This window comes from Melospiza melodia, chromosome 1, assembly GCF_035770615.1.
Source record: "Melospiza melodia melodia isolate bMelMel2 chromosome 1, bMelMel2.pri, whole genome shotgun sequence".
In the NCBI taxonomy this organism is placed as follows: Eukaryota; Metazoa; Chordata; class Aves; order Passeriformes; family Passerellidae; genus Melospiza; species Melospiza melodia.
The window spans coordinates 27907250-27930772 of NC_086194.1; the positions used below are offsets into that span (position 1 = coordinate 27907250).

Below are 23523 nucleotides of genomic sequence, written 5' to 3' on the forward strand. Positions count from 1 at the left end.
GCTGGGGCTGCATTTGGCTCCATGTCTCAGCTCTTCTGTGCACATCTCAGATGGTCTGGGATATCTGGAATCATGGAGTCCTTCTGCACCTTAACTCTCTATCATAAATATAAAATTCCTTTTTGTCTGATCCAGCCTCTGAATGGCCAAGTTGATATAGGAAACTACTTTTCTTAGACAATGTGTCAACTAGCAGTAGTAAGCATGGCTGAGATATTTTAATGATATTGTCATGCAATCAACAATTCAAAGAAATCTAAATCTGGTTATGAATCAAAACTCAGAGATTTCTTTTTGTTAATGTTACTAAGTGTATAGGGAAACTCTTTGTCCTATACAAAAAGAAATATCATTAAAAAAGAATAATTCTAGAGGAGTAGCATATGATAGTTACCACTTCAAAGTTTTTCTCTTTATGTTTGATCTATGGAAAACAACAATTTAGGTGCATTTCTGTTTATCAAATTTCCATTTGCCTAAAATTGCTACTGTGAAAAGAGAGAAAACAAAATTATGGTTGTTCTGTATTTTTTTCTTACAGGAACCAGCCTTAAGTATATTTTGGTGCTTACCATTGCATGGTCTTGTTTCCAAAGCCTGTTCTGGACAGAGATGTTGATTCTCCAAGTCCTGAATGATCACTGCTCTAGATCGGACTTGTACTCCTCCAAAACCAAGATCCTCACCATTAAAACAGGTTAGCTGGCAAAGGCTCCATTCTGACCACTCTCTCAAGTAACAGTCCCCTGTCAAAGAGCAGTTTTATAATATGAATGATCATTTTATGCAAAGAGTTTTTTACACTGAATATGTCTTTAAAAAAGTCCCAAGTACAGTTTTTTAATTTTCCTTCCTTTTAGTTCCTTTCCTTCCTCTTTTTAAACTTGATTCATAGTGTAGAAATCATAACATTTTGATACTCTCTGAATGTCTGTGTCATAGAAAATATTACAAAGATTGTACAAGGGCCCATTTGTTCTAAAGTAGTTTTAGTTTCTTGTAGCATTCCCATGAGATCACCCTCATTATGAATCTCTTTGCAATGCTCTACTCAATGTCTAGATTTATGTACACTTTAAGATATTGTGCATTTTATGTCTTACGCTAAATTTACATATTTTTTCAATTCATCTTTGATCTTAGAAAACATTGTCTAGTATTAAGAAGACTAATTATTGTTTATCTTTCTCTAAATAGACATAGAAGCAACTGATGGAAAATCCTTTGCAAGAAAGGGAAATGGGAACATGATTAAAATGTCTGTTCTTGCTATTTCATGTTAGGATAACAGACCTGTAGAATTCTATAGTGTAAAACTGAAAAATCAAATTATACTAATGACACTAATTAGCACAATCAGCTACAGAACATTTAAGGAAGATCTGAGGCACAACACAAAGAAACCATTTTGTTAAAACAGTAGAAAATGGGACTAGACTGTGCACAAACTCACAAATAAACCTCTTAGTTCTCACTATTTCAGAGAGAAAGCCATTAAAAATTCATGCTACCTTGCATTATACTGATGACAGATATAATCAGTACTGTGTTGACCAGATGCCTGATTAATGAAGGAATTTTATTTGCCAACCTTAGGAAAGCATGCAAAGAAATGAATAATTGACGAACTGATGTATACATAATAGGAAAACAAGTAGTGATTTTTGGAAACATTAGCTGGAGCGTATCATTAGCACATCCCCACAGGGCAGTTATTCTTGCTGGCTAAATGTGAGACTGTTGAAGAACAGGTCCCTCCCTGCTCAGCAAAATTTTTTAAGCAATAAGTCACTATATGTTTTTTATAAAATTCACTAATATGAAAACATAACTGCAGTTTCTGTATTCTTCCAGTTTCCATTTAAGAAGCAAAACTAGATGAAAATTATGCAAATGGAATGCAATGTACAAAGCAGTGATGGAAATCTCTCAATTTCTCATTAATTTCTATTTATTGTGACAACTTTACCTTCAATCCAATCTGAAAAAACTCTGGGAAAGAGGAGAGTTTCAAGAGAATGAAAATAGAGTGCTGTATGAAATGATAGCTACATTAGAACTGAAGGAATTTATCACCTCTTCTGAAGACTCATCATTAATAGCTATTGAAAAACAGCAATATACTTCAAATTCTACAAGTAAGTGTTTGGAATGAACTGGAGTGTTTTTACTGGAAATTAAACGGCTCTTATATGATCTTAATCCTTCTCATTATGAGCAACATGGACCTGATCATTCAAAACAGCTCCTTTAGATTCAGTTCACAAAGGCAATGATAGAGCGTGTCACATCCAGAGAGCTAAACAACTAGAGGCACTTATGTTTTCTCAGAGATCAAAACTTTAGTTTCATTTGGAATAAAACCTCTAAAGAAAAAAAAATGAGATCTTGGTTTATCTTCCTTAGACACCCATAAAAGGCATCAAGTTTTTAGCCACTGGTAAAAGTACTAATAAAGCTGTTACATAGTCTACACACATAACACTAATATTTATCTGTAAACCAACACCCTTTCTTATAGAGTTAAATACAGGGTTTATTTCAATGGATTTTGTGACAAATGTATACAAAATAGATACAAACTGTGACAGAGAGATCATGTCTTTTATAAATTTAAAATCTAGTATTTTTTCTAATTGATTGATTATCATGAAGCCACTCCTACAAAGTAATTCTGTTGGTCATTTGATAGACGAATCCAATCAGTAAAGCAGATGAAAAAGATTTAATTGCCTGTGGCTAATACTAGGCCCTAATAGCTATAATGACACCCAAGTAATCTTGGGTTCAAATGCAACATCTGTTTGAACAGCTTTGTTACCTGGACAAGGGAAAGTGCAGGTTTCCTCAAGTATTATCTTCTTGTCACCATCTATAATAGGCTCTATGTCTCCACAGAATTCCTCATCTACTATTTTGCCAACGTCTTCAATGGATCCATCATAAACCACACAGGAGATGTTCCTCACTCGTGTTCCCTCTCCACACTGAGCATCCTACAGAAGGAGAACATATATTGATTAATACTGAACAGAAGAAAGTGCCAAAAGACTAGATTTGAGTCACATGTCACTCTATCTCCTATTATTTCTACTTAACTACTTATTCATTCCAATAAGGAGAAAAAAGAAGATAAAAAAGAGAAGACACGATTCACTACTTTTGAAACAAAATAAAAAACCCAAGCGAAAATTTCTTCTCACTGTTACTTGTTCCTTAAATTACAGAGCTAATTATGCCTTTGAATTACAACCAGAGCAGTATGTCAAGTGAAGATCTCTTCTAATATGTGAATATATTTCTGCTGATATTATTTTACAATAGACGTATTTAAATTATTAGCAAAGTTGCTGCTCAGGTACCAAAGTCTACATTTATACTCTGAAGATCTGTAAGACAATGTTGCATCTATTGATAAATATGAAATTTAAGGAAAAAAACAAACTTTAGTTTTTATGTAAGAGAGGTGGAAGCAAATTGTTTAAAGAGTTAATAATGAGGTATCCAGGCATATCACAAATATGCCTCAATCCACACTTTCCATAACTTCTAAGTCCCATATGGCTTTTACCTCTACTTTGCAAGCAGACCATTGACCATATTGCCATCGATAACAAGGTTTTACTGGACAGGGTTTGAATTGCTCCATCTGAGAAGGACAAGGTCTCCCATCACCCTGAAATGGCTGATTTATGGTCCTTCTTCTGATCATTTTTCCTGTAACAAAAACCAGCAATATAACTAACAACAAAGTGGTTAGACTGATTTATTCCTCAAGATGGTTCTATTTTGCTGAAAAGTATCTCCAGATTTGACAAATTTAATTATAAAGCTGGTCTGTTGGCTCTTGTCTGTTTTGTGGATTCATATTTTCCAAGTCAGGCACTTTATATTCTGTCATTTGTTTGCAGTGTAAGTGCAGGAGGATGCCTGATTAGGATTGCTCCTGTAACAGTAAAAGCAGTAATTTGCTAGTTCAGAAGCCTGAAGAAAAATATTCTTTATGAATGTGACAACATGTTTGCCCATTTCAGTGGAGACTCCTGCTCCTCATCTGGGGCTCGCTGCTAGAAGAGGCCAGCATGCTGCGCTCTTCCCTCAGTTAACACAGAAATATGTGATCCATAATTGTTTGATTCCAGCAAACAAGGACTTGCAACTTTCTGTCACTGTCTGTGTGACAAACATTACATGCAGATTTTGCAGAAAATGGAGGATTCTTCACTAAGGCCCAAAGAAAATTAAAATGCAATATGCTTGTCCAACAATTATCTCCTCTCCAGCCGTGATATGCTACCCAGCTTCACTGAGATACAGTTTCTATTTCAAATACTGATATAAACTGAAAAGGAAGTCTCAGACTTTAAAATATGCCAAAGGTATGTACTGACCTGTAAGGCCACATGTTTGAGAGCACTCAGACCAAGCGGACCAGTCAGAGAGCTGACAGTTCACAGGACATTCCACCACACAGGACATATTCATTTGCCATGTCTTTTCCAAACCAAGCTGAAAGAAAATGTTAAATGGTTAGCACAAAACTCCAGGCCTTTATCATTAGTGCAAGGTAAAAAAGTGAAGTAACTAAGACATTTAAAATTCTCACTTCAAGACAGTCCTAATGCATATACTGATCTTCATATACATGCATAAATCCCATTTGCATCAATCAATTTCTAAACTAGAACCTATAAATGGAGGGCTTAATCTCTACACTATTACTTTTTACAACAGGTGAAGGCCAAAATAATTTCTGAAATATTTATAAAGAGGAATGCAAAAATACAGCTATTAATAAGTGAATTGAAATGATACTAGAAGCCAAGTTCAAAACTAGCAAAAGGAAGAGGATAAACATGTACTAGATATTCAAAAGATGTTGCAGGTGCTGAAAGTTTACAGGAGCTCAAGAGAGACTGAACAAGTTAATGGAAGAGAAATCTGAAGGTTTAAACTCACAGAAACCCCATCAGGCAAATGCAGTTCAAGAGCTGGAAACAGGTGGAAGCTGTGAAAGGAGTAGGTGGAAACTCTTGTATGCCTGTGCTTCTTACTCATTCCTTACTAATTCTATTCTATTCTATTCTATTCTATTCTATTCTATTCTATTCTATTCTATTCTATTCTATTCTATTCTATTCTATTCTATTCTATTCTATTCTATCATGCTGTCCATACGAAGATATTGATATAACACTGACAATGATTTTTCCAAAAAATATACATATTTTCATTTTCTTCTGAAAAACTTTGCAAAAAACCCAGAATCCTCTAACGTCCATAAAGCAGAAGCTCCAGTTGCTGGAGGAGTCCGAGAGAAGGGGACAGAGAAATTTATCTCAAGACTCAAGTTTTCCCAAAAATATATTCTATTCTCTTTTTTTCTCCAGGTGTGATTCAGCCTCATGTTCCACTCTGAGGAAGGAAGTTTTATAATCATGCTCAGGACATGGCACAACAACTACATGCCCCTTTGGTCTGATCCTGGACAGCCATTTCTATGTTCTTTCAAATTCACACTGCAGATTTTCCCCCATCCATGCAAGGAAAAACATATTCTCACTAACACAGATAAAATTACATGATGCAAGATGAAATGTGACTGATGGCAAAAATATTAGCATAATAGCACCTGCATCCTGCACAGCTGAGTTGAAAGGTTAGGTCAGTTACAGGGTGTATGATCTAAAGTATGAAAGAAAATCATTTCTGCCAACATGAACAGATCTACACAAAGGACTGTCCTCTTCACTGGACCTCACCAGCAGACCCTGATCATCATTGAGGCATTTCAGAATCCTAGGCAGTTGTGAATACCTTTAACTAGAAAAAAAATCTCTACCTAGTTTAAAAAAAAAGGCAAACTATACATTTCAAAACCTATTAATTTTAATGACTGGAAAAGTTAATTATATAAAACCAGCATTTAAGACTTTAAAAAGGAGATAAACCCACTCTTTCCTACTAAACACAAGCATAGAGCAATAACTAGGCACAACATTAACATGCCCTCCATAAATAAACTACCACAAGTACTGAAAATATCTCCTCCTGATAGACTCACCAAGCTTTAAATTTGCATTTACAGTACCATTTATTGAGACAGATGAGGGTTTACACCTCTGTTTGCTTTTATACAGCAAAGAATGAGTTCTTGGCTTGTCTCAGTGGTTCACTATAGCCTTGATTATACAGCTATCACACACAGACAACACCTGAGACCTTTGGATAATCTGGAATTTGGATGATTAGAAAGCTAGAGAACCCTCTTTGAAGTCCATGTTTGGGTCAAACCTTCTGAGGAAAGGCTTTACAGCCTGCTGAACTGATTCCTGCCAATTATAGAAACATGACTGCTTTCTTTCAAGACTGGTCTTCTGAGCTGGACTTTAGCAGCTCAAGAGGGAAAAGCCCAAGAAAGATATTAACAGTGAAGAGGAGAAAGCTGAAGGCCAGATTACCCACAGTGACCTCCTATTTGCATGTCTTAGATACTGAAGTGCTGCTTAAATAGATCTGGGGAACAACTGACAGGTTGCAGTTCAATAGTATTCACATATTCCCTTCTCATCCCTCTCCTTCCTTGAACTGATGAGTCACAATCCAACTTGAAGAGCTTAGAAAATATTTGAAAAAGTGTTCATTAGCTCCCTGACCCTAAAGGTTTTGTTCTGGATGAGCTGTGGTTTGTGATTCAACAACGTCAAGTACTAAAGCCACCCCTGTGCGCTCTGTGCTTCTGGTCACACATGCCAGGGGCAGCAGGCTGCCACACCAGCATGCTCCTTAAATCCTGTGATCCTCAAGTATCTGTACTCATTTATGGGAATGTTTGGCACCAAAGATTAAACCCTGCGGCTGGAGGTTAATCATGTAATCTGACAAGCAGACTATTCACCAATAAACCAGCAAAGTCTGCTTTAATGCAGACACAACTGCTGGTTTACAGGCTTTTCCCATCTTTAATTAAAGGTAAATGAATGCAATAAGTCTATAAAAATGAATATGAACAGGATCAGCTTGCTTTAGGTGATTTGATTTTTAAATATTCAAAGAAAGTCAAGTTCTTGTCATAAGCAGAAACCAAGTAATCCACGTATTACTATGCTTTGAGAGTTTGAAGAGAACTACATTAACATAACCAGGACTTGGAAATAAGCTCTGGAAATTGTTTTATCTTGGCAGTAATCAGGATGACTGGCTACCTTCTTTAGCTGATCAACTCAAATAAACACAAGATCACATGGACACATAAGGAAACCAGAACACAGGGGCTCAGATGGAATGTTAGTATTTAACTCTGCTGATGCTCATACCTGGAGATGGTTATAGACAAAATTCTGCATCAAGGTTTTTTTTATATATGGCTTTATTGCTTTCTTGAACTATATATTATATAGAAACTCACTGCAATAATGAGACTTAATTTCTTAGGGAGCAGTGTAGGTTTATCTATTATGAGCTCTCGTCTTTGCATATAATAATATTAAACATAATTCAGTATATGTACCTACACATAAATTGATCAGATCTTTACTCATATATCTAGTACAAAGTTTTATGATAGCCCAGAGAAAATTCATTACCAAGGTCATTATAAAATTACTTCATATTTCTCCTATTCATCAGATTTTCCTACCACATGCACCTTATTTTGAACTTCACTTAATGTTTCTGCACTGCACATATAATGTGAAAACACAGTGGAAACTCCCACCCTGAATGATCATTAGCAAGAAGTGTTTAATATGTATTCACATTTTGATAATTTCTAGAATACTCTCCTCTCATGACCTGCAAGGTCACAGGGTTGGCTTTCACATCTTTAGAGTGAAGGGTCTGTTAAGGTCTGAACAGCTTGGCTTTCCTGCTAATCAGGTTAACAGGTTTTACTCCTCAGTTATTGGATCAGCCTCTGACCTTGTTGGACCGCTGCTTACACATCCATAATTCAGCAAATAGTCTTAACTGTGTGACTAGGGAGTGGATCAGAGCTTTCTACAAGATGTAGATCTCTATATGATCTGTTGATAAAGCCAGGACATCACCGCAGTGATGTCTGTTGGCCAGTCATTTACAGCAAGTAGCTCTTGAGATATTATATTCTTGCTCTCATTATTATTCTGAATAACAAATTTTTATTTCTTAAATGCAGAAAAACTCCAGAGGTTTTCTGAAATGAGATTTCAGTGTAAAATGTAATCGGTTCTAAATGTTGTTTTAAATCTTTGGATTTTTTTGGAATAATTTCTTAGTTTTATGGTAGAAGAAATACATTTTCCCATAAAATCAAATAAATCATATTTCTTTCTGTTTAAATATTTATTTGCATGGATATTTTACATCATGTCTTGGTATTAATTAATCAATATTGCAACATCTTAGAAAAGACAGACATTTCTTTCTCTTTTCTAACACATTAAAATATTATAAAAACATTAATGCATTGCCTTATTAAATTCACAGCAACTTGCTGGTATGACTCAGGGTAGTCATACCCTGAGGTTTTTTCTTGAGACCTAATTTTTGTGGCTGTCCCATTCCTGGGAGTGTTCACAAGGCCAGGTTGGAGGAGGCTTTCAGCAATCTGCTGGAGTGAAAGGTGACCCTGCCCTCAGAAGGGGCTTTGATCTTTAGGGTGATGATCTTCAAGAACCCTTCCAACCCTAACCATTTTATGATTCCTAGAAATTATTAGATTTTATTAGAAACCCAAGAACTGTGAGGGAAGGAGAAGCATGGGACAGAAGTTAAGTCTCAGTTGAAACTCTCTGCCTTTGATAAGAACTTATTGATTCAAGAATCCAGGATGTCAGAGGAGATTGGAGAAGTTTAAGTAGGTCAGATACACCATTACAAAATTATAGTCCAAAATAAATTATGAGTTTCCTGACTCCCTCCACTTCTGATGAGACTCTTTTGTATGGGCACTTTCTGAGAGCAGCTAGTAGCCAGAAGGGTCCTGCAGAAAAGCTTTTGGTGCCAAAACTGCTATGGGGGCCTTTCCCCCTTTGTCTCCCATTGCCAGTTATTTTATTTCTGATGTCATTCTGATGTCATGGTGGTGGGGGAACGGCAGCTGAAACAAATGCAGTTACTTTCCACCAGAAATGCATGTAGAATGGGCCTTAAAGTAGTACTGGGTTTTGTTTTTTGCTGGTTTTTTTTTTTTGGTTTTCATGGTTTTTTTCATACTACAGACTCCAAGCAATTGAAAGCACTAGGATCAATGTACAAAATGTCAGGAAACCAGTGCTGTCAAACTAGAGGTTAGTTTGAACGTTTGCAAAATGGCTCTTTCAAAACTTTAGAGTTCCTGTCTGCTAGCTAGTTCTCCTTATACACTCCTATTTAATATTATATTCGTGCTGCACGTTGTTTCACACAGCTGGATACAAGAAGTTAGCATTCAGCCCAGCTGCAGAATGACACGTGAGAAATATTTTCCAACACATTGAGTAAATGATTGATACTGGCAGGTGTCCAAGACTCCATGCAGAAGTTGTATCAAATTAGAATTATGATTAGTATTCTGATTGAGATTTATTACCTTTATTCTACTTTATTAATTATTGTTTCTAAGTCATTTCCTTCAGGACATAATAATTAGCATATGTTCACAGAGGCACTTAAAAGTAACCAAAGGAAATAGTATAAAAATCAGTTGATGGCTCGGTTCATTTCAGAGGTACTTAACAATCCATGAATAGCGTTGCAAAACATCTGGTGAAGATGCCATACAGCTCAGTTGGCTCAGTATTAATTAGCACAATTAGAAGGGAGCTTTCTCACAGGTACCCACTCACCTCTTCACAGTATTTCAGGTCAACCGATTTGCCATCACTGCGAACGCAATCGAGCATCCGCGTCTTGATGCCGCTGCCGCAGACAGCCTTCTCGCTAAGCTGACACGTGCTCCAGTCTGCAAAGGAGGAACTCATTAGCATTGCAGACTTTCAGATAGAATTCATAATGATCCAGTCTCCCACCTAATTCTGATGGCCTAAAACAACCCTCACAAGCAACTTTTACACATGCAAAAGCTCACGGAGCCCAGCTGCTACACGTTTTTGGAAACAGTGACCTTACTGCAAATGTCAATGTCATGGTACTCTCCTGAAAAGTGCAAATTTGATTTTGTCTGCGTGGATTTTGAGTAAATTACAAAATTATATGATAAATACTTTTCCTGGAGTTAGAACATGCAGATTTCACACAAAAATTATCAATTTAATATTTTTTCTAGATCAAACAGCCTGAGTCAGTTTTCAGCACAAGTTCCACTGCTGTCTCTGGGTAAGAATGGAAAGCAGAAAAATCCATCCTGTAAGGTGAATGGAAATGATCTGTAAGATGTGGTCCCAGGCTGTCACCATAACACAAATACCTGTCACATTGTAGTCATAGTGGTAGCAGTTCTTGTTCAAAGTGCAGGCTTCTGTCTCGGTGGCAGCAGGACAAGGCTTTCCATCATCTGGTTGTCTAAGGCATTCAGCTGACCTTTCACGGACACTACTTCCATTGCATGGCTTGAAGGTAAGATTAGAAACAGCTTAAATATTTTGGCACACTGATACCTCTTTATGCAGCAATACAATAACCTTTTAAATAATCCCTTCAAAAAACACAAGTGTAAAATAACAGGCTCCTGCTAATGTATAAGAGAAACCCTCTTCTTTAACCTAACTTGGTAACACCATTCTATTTTCCTAACCAATGCATATATGAGTGAAATAGTTCCAAAGTACACTGTTAGTATTTTGGAACTATTTCACTCATAAACAGGATATTGAGATGCTCACTTTCCAAATGTTATAATGTAATGCACCAAAGCCTCTCAGAGGTCCTGAAACACTTTTCAGTGGTTTGTTTATTTTTGGGGTTTTTTGGGGGGTTTTTTGGTTTTTTGGGGTTTTTTTGGGTTTTTTTTTGGTTGTTTGTTTGGTTGGTTTTTTTGTTTGTTTGTTTGTTTGGTTTCTTTTTTTTGACATTTCTTTTTGAAATTCCTGTCAGGAAGGAAGGGGAGAGAAGACCCAAAATTACTTTTCTATACTCAGTCTTGATCTGCAGACTTTGTCGCTCATATGAGGATAGTGACATTTTTAGTTCAGTGACTGTGCTGCTGTGCAGAGGCTCAGAGCTAGGCTCAAAGACAAACTCATAAGCCACTGCCACAGCTCTTCCACTACACAGAAGGCACCCCACACTGGGAAGAGTGACCACTGGGCACATTTTAGTCTGTGTTCTGGAAGAATTTAGCTTAATGGAAAGTACTGTCACACTTCATTTGCAGCCAACACAAAACAACCCTAAAGATGACACTATATGTAGATATATACAGGTGTTATCAGTTCAGCAGCTTTGCAAAACACATCATACATACACTTTTTAAGTATCCTCCCAAAACCAGAAATGTGGCACTTCATTATACTTCTTACCAAAGAGCACTGAGACCACGATCCCCATTCAGACATAACACAGTCCTCAGGACAGGGCAGCGTGCATTTTCTAGCACCAAGTGGCATATCTTCAGGATCACACAGATAGTCTTCTACTGTGTCAGATGGACCATCCACAGTGTTTAGCATGCACCTGGAAAAAAGAACTGCACATCAACTTCACTTGCCATGGATTTCATATGGTATGTGCTCTACAATATTCTGAGGCATTTTAACATTCTGCCAGCACATAAATTAAGTAAGTATTGATCTAGGAATGCCCAAGAAAAGCTGAAGAGTCAAAAACAATCCTTGTTTTCACAGATGACAGCAACATAAAGGCATGCACATAATTTAGACAGTCCCTATCAGTGATTTCCTGGGAGCCCCTGGGCAGGTGATTTGCTTGACATTAGCTGACCTCTAAACCAGAATAATGCAAATCACCTATTGTTTAGACATATTTTGTGCATACTTCACTGGCAACTTTAAATCCAGAACTATTAAAACTTCAAAAATTTTATATTCTTAGTATTAATCCTCAATTTACACAGATGCTTTTTAATTACCTAATTTAATAGTTTAAATTAGGAATCAAGGTCTATATCCATAACAAGTAGACAGAGTCATATTGCACTCCCTGAATCTATTCTGATTTACATCAGCCAGGCTCCAGGTCTGGATTCAACACTAGGCATTACATAGAATTACATCAAATTAAATACACCCAAAACTGAAAGTGAAGGTTCTTTAAAGTGAAGGAGGAGCAATATTGTTTTACCTGACTTTCCTTGTTTGAACACCTTCCCCACAATTCTCTTTTAAGTCCACGTTGGTCACCTTGCAGACACTCCAGGGCTCAGTTACCCATATGTACTGGCTGCAGTCACTGTGGCAGGGGACCACCTCATACACCTGGAATCCACACTCAGTGTCAGTTTTGGTGCACACAAGTAACATGAACATGCAGAAGTGATCATACAGAAAAAAGCATTAATGCTCTTGGGAAGAATAAAAATAAAAGACTTGATGATTTAGACACTGTGATAATAATACAGATTAAATACTTGCTAGAAAACTACTGAAATAACAAAAAGAAGCTATTGAATGCTGGATTCTCTGGTTTTCTCTGCCACTAAGCCCATGCTGTGCCATTTCCACCAAAAAACATAACAGATCTAACATAAAGTTAGTTTATGAGTACAGCTTTTTAAAAAATGCTCTTAAAACTCTGCTAGCACTTTAGCTCTGTCCTTCACCTCTTTTCTCTATGATTTCATCCCACTATTATACTATTATCCCAGTTATTAGTTGTGAGGGTTTTGTATCACTAAGGAGAGGTGACCTCAAGAGAAATTATACAATATATATTGATTCACTTTATTTAATCATCATGTATGCTTAAAATCACTCTAATGTATTTGTGTACCAGAATTAGTGTTATGTTTAGATTTAAATGCAAATTTTTAAATGGCATCTCATACAGCAATTTCTACAGTGTTCCATGTACTGACTCAAATACACATTACAAAAAATGGGACAGACAGCACATGTTGAGCAAGAAGCACATGTTGATCTTAAATCTCTATTTTATAAACACTTACCTGTGCCTGAAGAAAGTATTTTCATGAACCCAAAAGAAAGGAAAAAAGCAAAGAGAAAAAGTTAGCATTGTATGAGTGAAGCATAAGTATTTAAACAGAATCAGTTTAGACACAATTTTATTGTATACAATATACAATTTTATTATAGACAATATTCTGTTAGTTCTGCAAAGAAAAAGGGCATTATTTTTTTTCCTCTTGGATCTCCTTTGCTATCATAAGGCAATTTGCAAAAAGCTTGCCCTTGGAAGAAAATAAATTTTACAAATCACAACTGGTGGGAAGAAACTGTACATTACCTAGTCTCTTGGTTAGACAGTTGAACTGTTTTCCCTTTTTGCCTATAATGAGCATCAAACTTTCACACAGTAGGGAATCCCATCTCTCTTAGATAAGAGAAAATCCTCAGTGTTTTTGGAGGACACTGGACTTCTCTATCAATTGAAATTCTTCTGACAGCATTAGATGCAATAGATTCAAACAAATAAATGGAACTGTCAATTCTCATCCTTCCAAAGTTCCTACATCCTTCATGGAATATCATAATTATGCATAAATTACTTAAAGCCCATTGCCTTGAAATTATAATTTGACATATCCTTCTAGGTATCAAGTCAGCAAAATCAAAACTGCTAAAAACTCTAAGACTTGTCTTAAACAAGTTCTTGATTTCTTTTCAGTAACCCTTCTTGTGTAGAAAAAGATTGCTGATGTTTGATGGTTAACCTGCAACAAAATACCACAGAAAATAGAATGCCTTGGACACTAAATGTGTAGTCTGGTATCATATCACTGTGCAGCTGATCAGCCCAGGCACAAGACCACCAGCATGGTCAACATACTTGGGCCTTCTCTGAACTACATTAACAATAAAAGGCATAAAAGTGTGCGGTGAAAATGCATGTTAGAGAAGGTACTGGATTCTGTTGTTAATTTGTTCTTTAGAATTCTTCTCCAGAATTTCCAAAATGAGAACAGGGAAGCCTTAATTCAGGGAAATGTCTATATGTCTGACCCTGGTTACCATAAGAAGAAATACATAAACCCCACACACTCAACAGCTTTTGCAGTAACATAAAATTTGGATGTCTTGACAGAAAGCCAGAGGAGAACTCTATATAGCATTGCACATGTGATTGGTGTTCTCTTGACCTTACTGGCATTTTTGTAGCTATGACTGCAGATCACAGCAGTTTGGTGGTATAAGAATTGCATACCTATCCTGCTCCTGATAAGAGGGAAAATAATGCTTGTAATCAATGAAAAAATGGATGTCCTTAATTTCTCTAACAGTCTCAGATTAGTCCCTTCATTTGAAACCATCTTATGGCCATTGACATGATTTTATATCAAACCTGACTCCATTATTACTGTAATTATGATGTCTTTTAGCCTACTGAAGTGAGTACTGAGCTAGCTTTATTCAGCTGGAGTGTGGTTTGGAAACCACCCTGGCATGACATTGAGTGACACAATCAGCTTTCACTGTGCTCATCCTTCCTCAAATCACAGGCACACATGTCAGCCCTGAGAGACACTGAACGACTTCTTAACAAGGTCTTAAGGATTTTATTTCAGTGTTTCCCTGGCCTTACTATTAGAAAGTTTTCCCAAGGCTTAACCCAAATCTTCTTGCAGCAGTGTAAGCCCACTGCTTTTATCCTATCCATGATGGCCATGGAAAATGGATTATTTCCTCCTTCTTTGCAACAGCCCTTTATGTCTGTACTAGCAGTCTGCCAACATCCTCCCTCCCATCTCCTGTTTTCTGGGCTAGACAACATGTTGTAGGCCTTCCCCAGGTTCATAATTCCTACATGGCATCTTACAGCATAGTTCTTCTGTAAATCATAGTACTCCCACTTGTGGGCACCAAAGATCCAATTTTACCACTACGGGTCATATGTATGCAAATAAGAGTGTTACATTATTAAGTAATAAAAATGTAACCTAAATACATTAAAATGAATGATTATTAAATCATGACTCTGAAAGTCAGTTCTTTTCCAGCTGAATGGTGGATCATATTTAGTTTAAATAACTAATTCAAAATTAGAATATCTGAGCATTTCTCTGCAAGTTTCTGAATTGAAGGGGAATGTATTAAAAATGAAAAATACAGGTTCTATATTTTTCAACATCCTTGCATTATCTGTGGAATGTCCTTCTCATGAAAGTACTATATTTCAATTTTATTTTTACAATAATTACATTTGGAATCAAGTATTATTTGTCAAAGACCCTGTAACCACAAATCAAATGAGCCAAAGCACCGGCAGAGGGCAATAGTGCTGCATAGAAGTGGTGAACAGACCTCCAGCAAAATCACCTTTGATGCAGAAAAATACAAGCCTATTATGTACTACATGAATATTAAAGAAGGGAAAAGACTTTTGTATAGACTATAATTTGCTCCTATTGAAACACGTTCCCCCTAATTTAAAGCATATTTACATGCTGACCCAAATCCAGCAACCCTCATTCTAGTTCGTATTTTGTTAAAGTAGATCACAAACTTGGTTTATTAGCTGTGGTTAAACACTTATGATTTTCTAAATTAGAACTAATTACATCCCCTAAAGTAGAAAATTAGATCAACAAGCCATTTCATTTTGTTTTAGCAAAATGTCAATAGGATAGTATTAAGTACATGCATTTTTATTCAAATGTAAATTGAGAGCACTTTTTTTTTTTAATCTTTGAATATTTACAGAAAAGACCATGTGGTTGTTTAACATGTCTCTGCAGACTAAATTAAATTCAACAGTAATATGAATATAAATCAACTTTGAAGAGCATAAGTTAATTGACAAGGAATGCTTTTCCTTTCTAAAACTCTCCAAGGAAAGAAACTTCAGGGTTTAACTTGGGCTAGTGCTAAACTTGGTCCCAAAGACTAAATGCTTATTATCAGTCCAAGCCTTCCAGCATTGCCGGGGTGCTCTTGGATCACATTTTATGGTTTAGTTTCACTTGAAGAGGATGCAGACTGTATGGTCAGACTGCTCCATACTGCAATACCAAGCGCAGTTTGTGGGACAGCTGGGAGACTTGACTTCAGAATTGCATTTGTGACTGAACTGCACTGCCAGAGCAAGTGTACCCAAGAATGTCAAGCTCCAGCTTGAGGAGAATGCACTAAAGGACACTGGGATGACTGTGTGAGTTTTGTTTTCTGATCTAAGATGGTCAGGGAATGACACTAAAACTCTTGCCAGTTTGAACAACAGTAATGAGACATTTTACCCCCTGTCATATATTAGAAGATTAGAAGTTTAGAAGGGATCCTCTAGTTCCAAGCCCCCTACCATGAGTAGGGACCTTCCACTGGACCAGTTTGCTCAGAGACCCATCCAATCAGGCCTGGAACATTTCCAGGGATGAGGCATTCACCCTTCTCTGCATAACCCATTCCAGGGCCTCATCACCCTCTGAGTGAAGAATTTCTTCCTAATGTGTAATATAAATCTACTCTCAGTTTGAAGCCATTCCCCCTTGTCCTGTCACTACATGGCTCAGTACAAAGTTTCTCTCCATCTTTCTTGGAGAATCCCTTCAGGTAAGAGATCTTTGGAAACACAGTATTCAAAATCTGCATGTAAGCATGTTTTATTGTCTGCAGTCTGCAGTTCACAAAATATGCAAAATTCTTGCAGATGAGGAACTAAGACAGATCCTTTACTGCCTGAGGAACTCTAAACCAACACATACTCCTTCTACCTCCATCTGCTCCTTATGTTAGAATGTTTTTCTACAACAAAAATACAGATAAAAGGGTTATTTGAAGTTTGGAAAATTCTATATCAATAATGTAAATATAAATCCAATTACCTGGTTGACATGATCTAGCTTTGGACAGGGTCTTCCACCATTGTAGGGTTTTTCACGCAGCCATTTAGACCGAACCTTTACCCCACTCCCACAGGATTTACTACAGCGAGACCAGTTGGACCACTCACTGAGCTTGCAGTCTGAGGGACAGGGAATAATACAGGCTTCCTCAATATACCCTGGATGGATGGAAAAGAAAGTGAAATCTCTTCAGAATGTCAGTTTGCGACTTCTCCCTGAAGCCCTCGTCTGCTTCATTTAGATTCTCCAAAGTTTGACTTGACAGGACTGTGTGAATAGAGAGATCTCTTCATCATTAGGGATAAATTAAATTCTGCAGAAAATTGACACATATAGTTGGAGACTGTTAGAGTAGCAGCTGAGCATCCTCACTGCTCATCATCCCATCTGATTAGGATTCACACTCTCCAGATTTCAGCATTCAAACTTTCTGACAGCTTCAGTGTAATTGACACTAACCATCTCTTGGCGGCATCATTCTTACTCTGTAAAATGATATGTGTAATTTTTTAAAAGGAAAAAAGGTGTAATTAGAGGATACTCCACAACTGTATCAAGTAATTCAATTGCAGTTATACATCAAAAATCCAACTGAGAAGAAATGCATCTTGCCAGCCTGGAGCAAGGGAACTTAACACCTTGTGACCTTTCTAAGGCTAGAAAGAGAGAGTAGCCTGCCACATTAATGATCTGCCGATTAACAACCATCTGCCCCCAGCAGCACACTGAATAATTGCACTGAATGGAAAAGCAGATGTTTGTTTTGGTTAAGTCATTGGTCCAGAGAGCTTGGAAGGGGGTATGACATGGTCTGCAGGGAGTAACATGAGGCCTCAATTCACTGAATAAGTGAAAATGTCTTTCTTTCAAAAGCAGCATATGCCATAGCTCTACAATATGTATAATTTATTCCAATATTTAAAGGAGAAGCTATAATCCATCAAATAAAAAGCTGGCCTTAACTGCATGTTTACTACAACTATGTCCTGAACTCTCTTCTCCTCTTTCCTGTGTCAGATTTGCAAAGTATTTACCATTAGCAAATATTCACTTTACAAATTTAAAACCCTGGTGGATTTAAACTTGTATTAAAATATTTCATTAAAATATTTTAAAAAAACAGTTGTGAAATTTTCCATACTTGGTTAAGATCATCCTCAAAAGATTGCCATGGTTCACTAGGCTTCAAATATTTCAATTGTTTGTCAGATATATAGAGTTTCTTAAATTTGAAAAGGATCAATCTTGTCATCAGAGCTGAATTGTTTTTAACGTATGCTTCTACACAAAGTTGTTCTGTCTCTTCTAAAAGGAACCAACAAAAACCACTCTCAAGGTTTGTAAAGAATCAAACCACTTAGTTTTCAATTCTATATACCTATTTCTAGTTAATTTGTTGGTTTAGATATAGTTAATTTGTTTTAGATTAAAAAAAATTTAAATATACAGTAGCATTTATAGTATTTTATGGTCAAGTTCAGGTGATGTTTTTATTTTGTATGGTTTTACTCTGTTTAGAAGTGTTAAATATTTAAATAAATATAAAGAGCACATCCTGGACTTGAGCACTGTGAAACTACTGCTCACCAAACATGTCTTCGTTAAAATGACTAGAATATTATTACCTTGAATTACAATCATATTTATTAAATAGCTGTTTCTATTTGAGCAACGAGTTCAGTGAAAGTGTATGAAGTGATACTGTGTTAGACAAAATAAATTTTTGAGGATCACATCCCTGCATATAAGAGATGGTGACACAGATTGCCCTGCAGCAGTAGATGCAAAATTGATTTTGCTTCACCTTACCTGACATGTCTGAGTCCTAGAAATCTGATGCACCCTATCTCAGAGCTCCATCCTGCACTGAAGTTTGATTGCATAAATACCAAAGTCTGCACCGGCATCAGTAATGAGTTTTCAACAAGTCCTCTCAGGTGCTATACAAAATCATGTACTCACACAATCAGGAAGCTACTGAATGAAAATGTAAAATAACCAAAGCAAGTTAAAAGAAACAATTCCCTTCAAACAAAAAATGTTTAGTGATATTTCTTGTCTGATAGAACTAAGTGAAAATTTCATTGCTTTATGAAATTTCTTGTGATTCTGAAATGCTGCTTTTACTTTCAACATAACTTCTAAATAGTGTTTTTCTGGAGAAATCTTTCTACTATATCTCAGTTATGCCATTTACCATTTGTGAATTTTTTATCTCTGGTAATTAAGGACTGAAAAACCCAAATTCAAGTTGCTTTAAATATCCTTAAGCAGGTAACTTGAATTAGTACAAGCTGCTCAGGAAGACTTTATTTTAAGGTCCAAAGACCTCTGAGATTGTCTTAGTAACTCTCAAAGGGATCTTCCCAGTCTTTGCCAAGATCTTCTCTGGGATACCATGGTATTTTGGGATTTTGGTAACACTTTACAGCCTACCAAAAGGAGCCTGTGTGGAACATACTAAACTTAAATAATTGACAAACTAGAAATTATTTTGTTTCATTTCTCTTCAATTCATCCACACAAGGGCAAAAAGTTTAACACATTTAGAATCTTGCAGAGAGAAATTGTATCAAACACATTATACTGTATGCAATTTCCAGGTAACATTTTAATTACCCTGAGCTATATTCCAAGTGAATCCATAAATTTTCAAATGAAACCATATCACTAGAGGAACATTTATACTATCCATGAAATATCAACATTGAAGTCAGCCACTAGAACTGAACTGCCTTACCATCGAAGGCAAAAAGGGAAAACAACATCCTACTACAGATACAGAGTCTTATTAAGAGTTATGGCATGGAAAACTGCAATCTGCATTTTACAGAGGATGCAGAGGTCCATATGACACTATCCACACACTCTATAATGAAAAACTACTGAATTGCAATCTTATACTGGCTCCTTAATCCTGCAAGCTTCATGGAATGGCTTCTGTTCACCATACAGCTCTTTCCTGCGCCATCTCCATGATGTCTGGCCTATGATGTTCTCCACTCCTTCTTTTCTATTTTCTCAGAAAAGCATCAAGACACAAACTCCACATCTGAAAGCTAAACAGCTGAACAAGAAGAATGGAAAAGACATGTTAAGAAGAGAACAAGAATGGAGTCAATCAATGAAAACACCAAAAAGGAGCTCTAACAAGGTAGGATCACTTGGAGATTCTGGAAGTGTGGAGCATTTTTGGAGAGTACAGAGAGAAAAACACTTATTATTTTGTAAGATGCAAGACAAGCATTAAAAACCCCTAACCACTGTTAAACTAACACAGTTAAGGGGGTCCACAAAGGAATTTCACAGCTTCTCCAAACAGACGGAAAAGAAAATAAATAATTTTTGCCTATATCCAAGAACACAAAGACTAAATTATATAATAGAAAAATATTCTTCACCCAGAGGGTGTTTGGGCAATGGAACAGGCTCCCCAGGGAAGTGGTCACAGCACCAAGCCTGACAGAGTTCAAGAAGCCTTTGCACAATGCTCTCAGGTACATGGTGTGACTCTTGGGGTGTCCTGTGCAGGGCCAGGAGTTGGACTCTGTGATCCTTGTGGATTCCTGTCAACTCAGGATACAATCCTATGAAGTTACTTTTCATGGCAAAGAGAATTCAAAACAACAGAGGAAATGCAAAACAAAAGAGGGACTAAGGAGGAATAGAGGAAAGGGTAAGAAAAGACAGCGAGAGGGAAGAGGAAATAAATGGCTCAGAACATAAAGTCAAGAGAATTGTAAGGAGATACTACATGGAAACAACGAAAGAGGAGAAAAGAAATAAACATCCTGCCAAAAGTAATATCTTGGTGAAGCACAAACAGAACAAAATGCTCTCAAGAGCTTATGCTTGCATTCTCTGGCCAGAGAGTGAAATGCAATGAAGAATGTTCTCACAAATCAAAATAGAGGACAAAGGGAAGAAATACAAACACTGTGCTCTCTGGTTTGTATTCCATAAGTAATTAGTATGCAGAATGAAAATGACCTTGTTATATCTGACATCAAAAAGTTTTTGGCATATTCATCCCTTGGCATATATTTCCTCTCAGGGGCCTCAGTATTTTGCTCAACAGACTGTTTGACATTTAGCTATTCTACTGGACTCCCTTAGAACTGAGGAAGAAGCGCACTTCAGATTGCTTACAGAAAGCACTTTAGTCAAGAAAGAAGGGTGAATTAAAAAATAAATTACTTGTTTAAAATTACTTGTTCCACTCCACTTACTACCTATCAAATGGTACTTTTCAGGAAAAGCTTCTCTGGACTTGTTGTCACCTCAGATGACTTTTTTTGTGTATGAAGTCCAAATATCTTTTACGGTGAATAAAGATGATCTCTGTAAGTTCATAGCAATCCTCCCTCAAATCCAAGAAAGCAGATGTTAAAGAACTTTGAAAAGTTTGCACTTGGTTGTTGTCGTTGTTGCTGTTTTTGTTAAATTTCAGATGGTTTTACTTGTAAAATGTTCACACTGCAAAAATCTTAGCAAATGAAGACCGAATATTGTTATATAGAAAAATATTGAAATGAAGTCAGCAGAAATACTACATTCAAATGAGATTGGTGATGCAGATACATAGTTTCTGACATGAAAAGGATGTGAAGGAGCCATTTTTAAACTTTCAGTATTGTTTTCAGTTTGACCAAATCACCTTTGAAAAGGTGCTGCTTGTGTTAGACCAACCCTGTGTGTGTTAGCATAGAACCTTATTACAGAAACAAGCCTCCAGTGTGTGGGTAAACATCTCTATGGTGGAATGTCACCAAATTATATCACACAGACTGGTTGGTTAATATAATTGCACCAAAAGTCATACCAGAGCTTTGAGGTTCAAAGAAGCAAGAAATTACCAGGGTAATGGCAGGGAGAAGGAAAGAATGAGAGCAGTGAAATGTCTATGAAGAAGAGGTGGGAAGATGAAGGAGGGACAGTGAAATAGAAACCCAACACTTTAAGGGCTGAAGATATGTTCTCTGGACATCAGCAGTTCACTTTTTGCCTGCTGTTTCTCATCCTGACTGAAGTGTTCCACAGCATCATTTCCTTCTCCTCACAACATCTGAGGGATGTTGGAGAGATGGGACTGTGGTACAGGGTACAGCTCTGCATGGTCCAGAGAGGTGTTGGAAAGAGTTGCCTATATCTAAGGCCTGTGTCTGCTCCCAGAGCAGTAGTTTCTCAGTTATTTCAGCTCCTGTAAGGCTGTGAAATGGGCAGTTGTCTGCTATGAGTGAGAACATGGCTATTCTGTCATTAAAGATTACTGAACCATAATTTAACAAATGGCTTTGAACCACTAGGAGTATGAACTGAACTCATTAGTAAAAGGGAAAAGTTTACTGTCCCATTGCTAATTGGCTATAAAATCTGGACTCCTAGAGCAAAGTAATTAACAGATGTGATGGATAATTTATAAGGGAGGACTTTATTGGACTTCACACTTTCTCTAATAACAAAGCAGGATAAGTAGGTGGATATAAGACCTTTCCCCACAAACTGCATGTGCAATGTGTAGGAGCAGTCTGACTACTCCAGTTGAAGGGTGCAAACATAAACATCTCACAAAATGTTTACATGAACTCTTTTGTCCCTAGGACTGAAAGAATTATGCTCCTGCTTTCATGAGTAAATGTCATGCATGCTATGTTTCAAAGAAAAAAATGGTTTATGTTGTTCTCATAGATTTTTTTCCAGGAAATACAAAGTTCATGTATCACATCTTCCAGGATCAAGAAATATGCAACTATTTGTATTTCATTTGAATCAGAAGATATGTGTTTCTAGAGAGTGTTCATATTTCTGTTGATCCATGGAAAGATGTATTAAACACAATAAGATTTTTTCTTTTTTTTTTTTTCAGGATTACCCTTCAAAGGCTCAAAATCTGAGAGCAATTGTTCATGCTTAACTATCTCCTGCATCTGTAATTCTTCCTCTGGTGAACTAACTGCAGCTCTTTGGATTGATGGATGACTGCTTTAAGACTGATGTCTTGTTGGCGAGGCAGATGTGGAAGCACCAGAATTCAGAGGCCTGAGGTAGGAATTCTGGTGCAGGGCAATAGAAAACATATTGCAAGAAAACACATGACATAAATATATATAGATTTTAAAAAATAAGAGAAAATATATAGGCTATGAAACAGTAATGTATCTTAATAAAAGTTTGAGAATCTAGGCTTACTACCATGCTAGATTAGAATTTCCAAAGGGAAATATATTTACTTTTGAATAAACATTCAACAGAAAGTCCCAATTAAATTTTAACACTGATTTTTTTTTTTTCTGTATAAATTTGCATTGCTTCAGGTTAGACTATTGAGAGTGAAAAAGCCACATTTAAAAATCCTAATAAAAGTGGATAAAGCAAGCTGTGATAGACATTTTGGACTATACAGACTCTGTTATACCATACAAGATTTTATTTTATTGCACATATAAGCAATTAAATACAAAATTCCTCCATTCACATTGATACTCCTAGCAGCTGTTGCAAAAGTATTCACTGATATGCAGATATTCCTCTCTAATCCTCCACATAAGCCTTGTAGCCACAGAGGGCTTTGTAGAGTCAGCACAAATCAATGCATCTCATTTAATTAATGCTGAAGGGGGAAATAATCT

The 23523-nt window shown here is 36.6% G+C and overlaps 1 protein-coding gene across 1 annotated transcript in view; it reads right to left on the reverse strand.

The window, feature by feature from the left end:
• THSD7A (thrombospondin type 1 domain containing 7A) overlaps positions 1–23523 on the reverse strand; it is a 188985-nt gene that overhangs the window by 13288 nt on the left and 152174 nt on the right. The window contains exons 14-23 of the mRNA XM_063152161.1: positions 16874–17052; positions 13885–13890; positions 12220–12353; positions 11439–11592; positions 10388–10529; positions 9807–9922; positions 4392–4509; positions 3572–3717; positions 2822–2996; positions 573–746 (exon numbers count right to left, since the gene is read on the reverse strand). Coding sequence (XP_063008231.1) covers positions 573–746; positions 2822–2996; positions 3572–3717; positions 4392–4509; positions 9807–9922; positions 10388–10529; positions 11439–11592; positions 12220–12353; positions 13885–13890; positions 16874–17052 — 1344 coding nt within the window. The remainder of the gene's footprint in view (positions 1–572; positions 747–2821; positions 2997–3571; positions 3718–4391; positions 4510–9806; positions 9923–10387; positions 10530–11438; positions 11593–12219; positions 12354–13884; positions 13891–16873; positions 17053–23523) is intronic.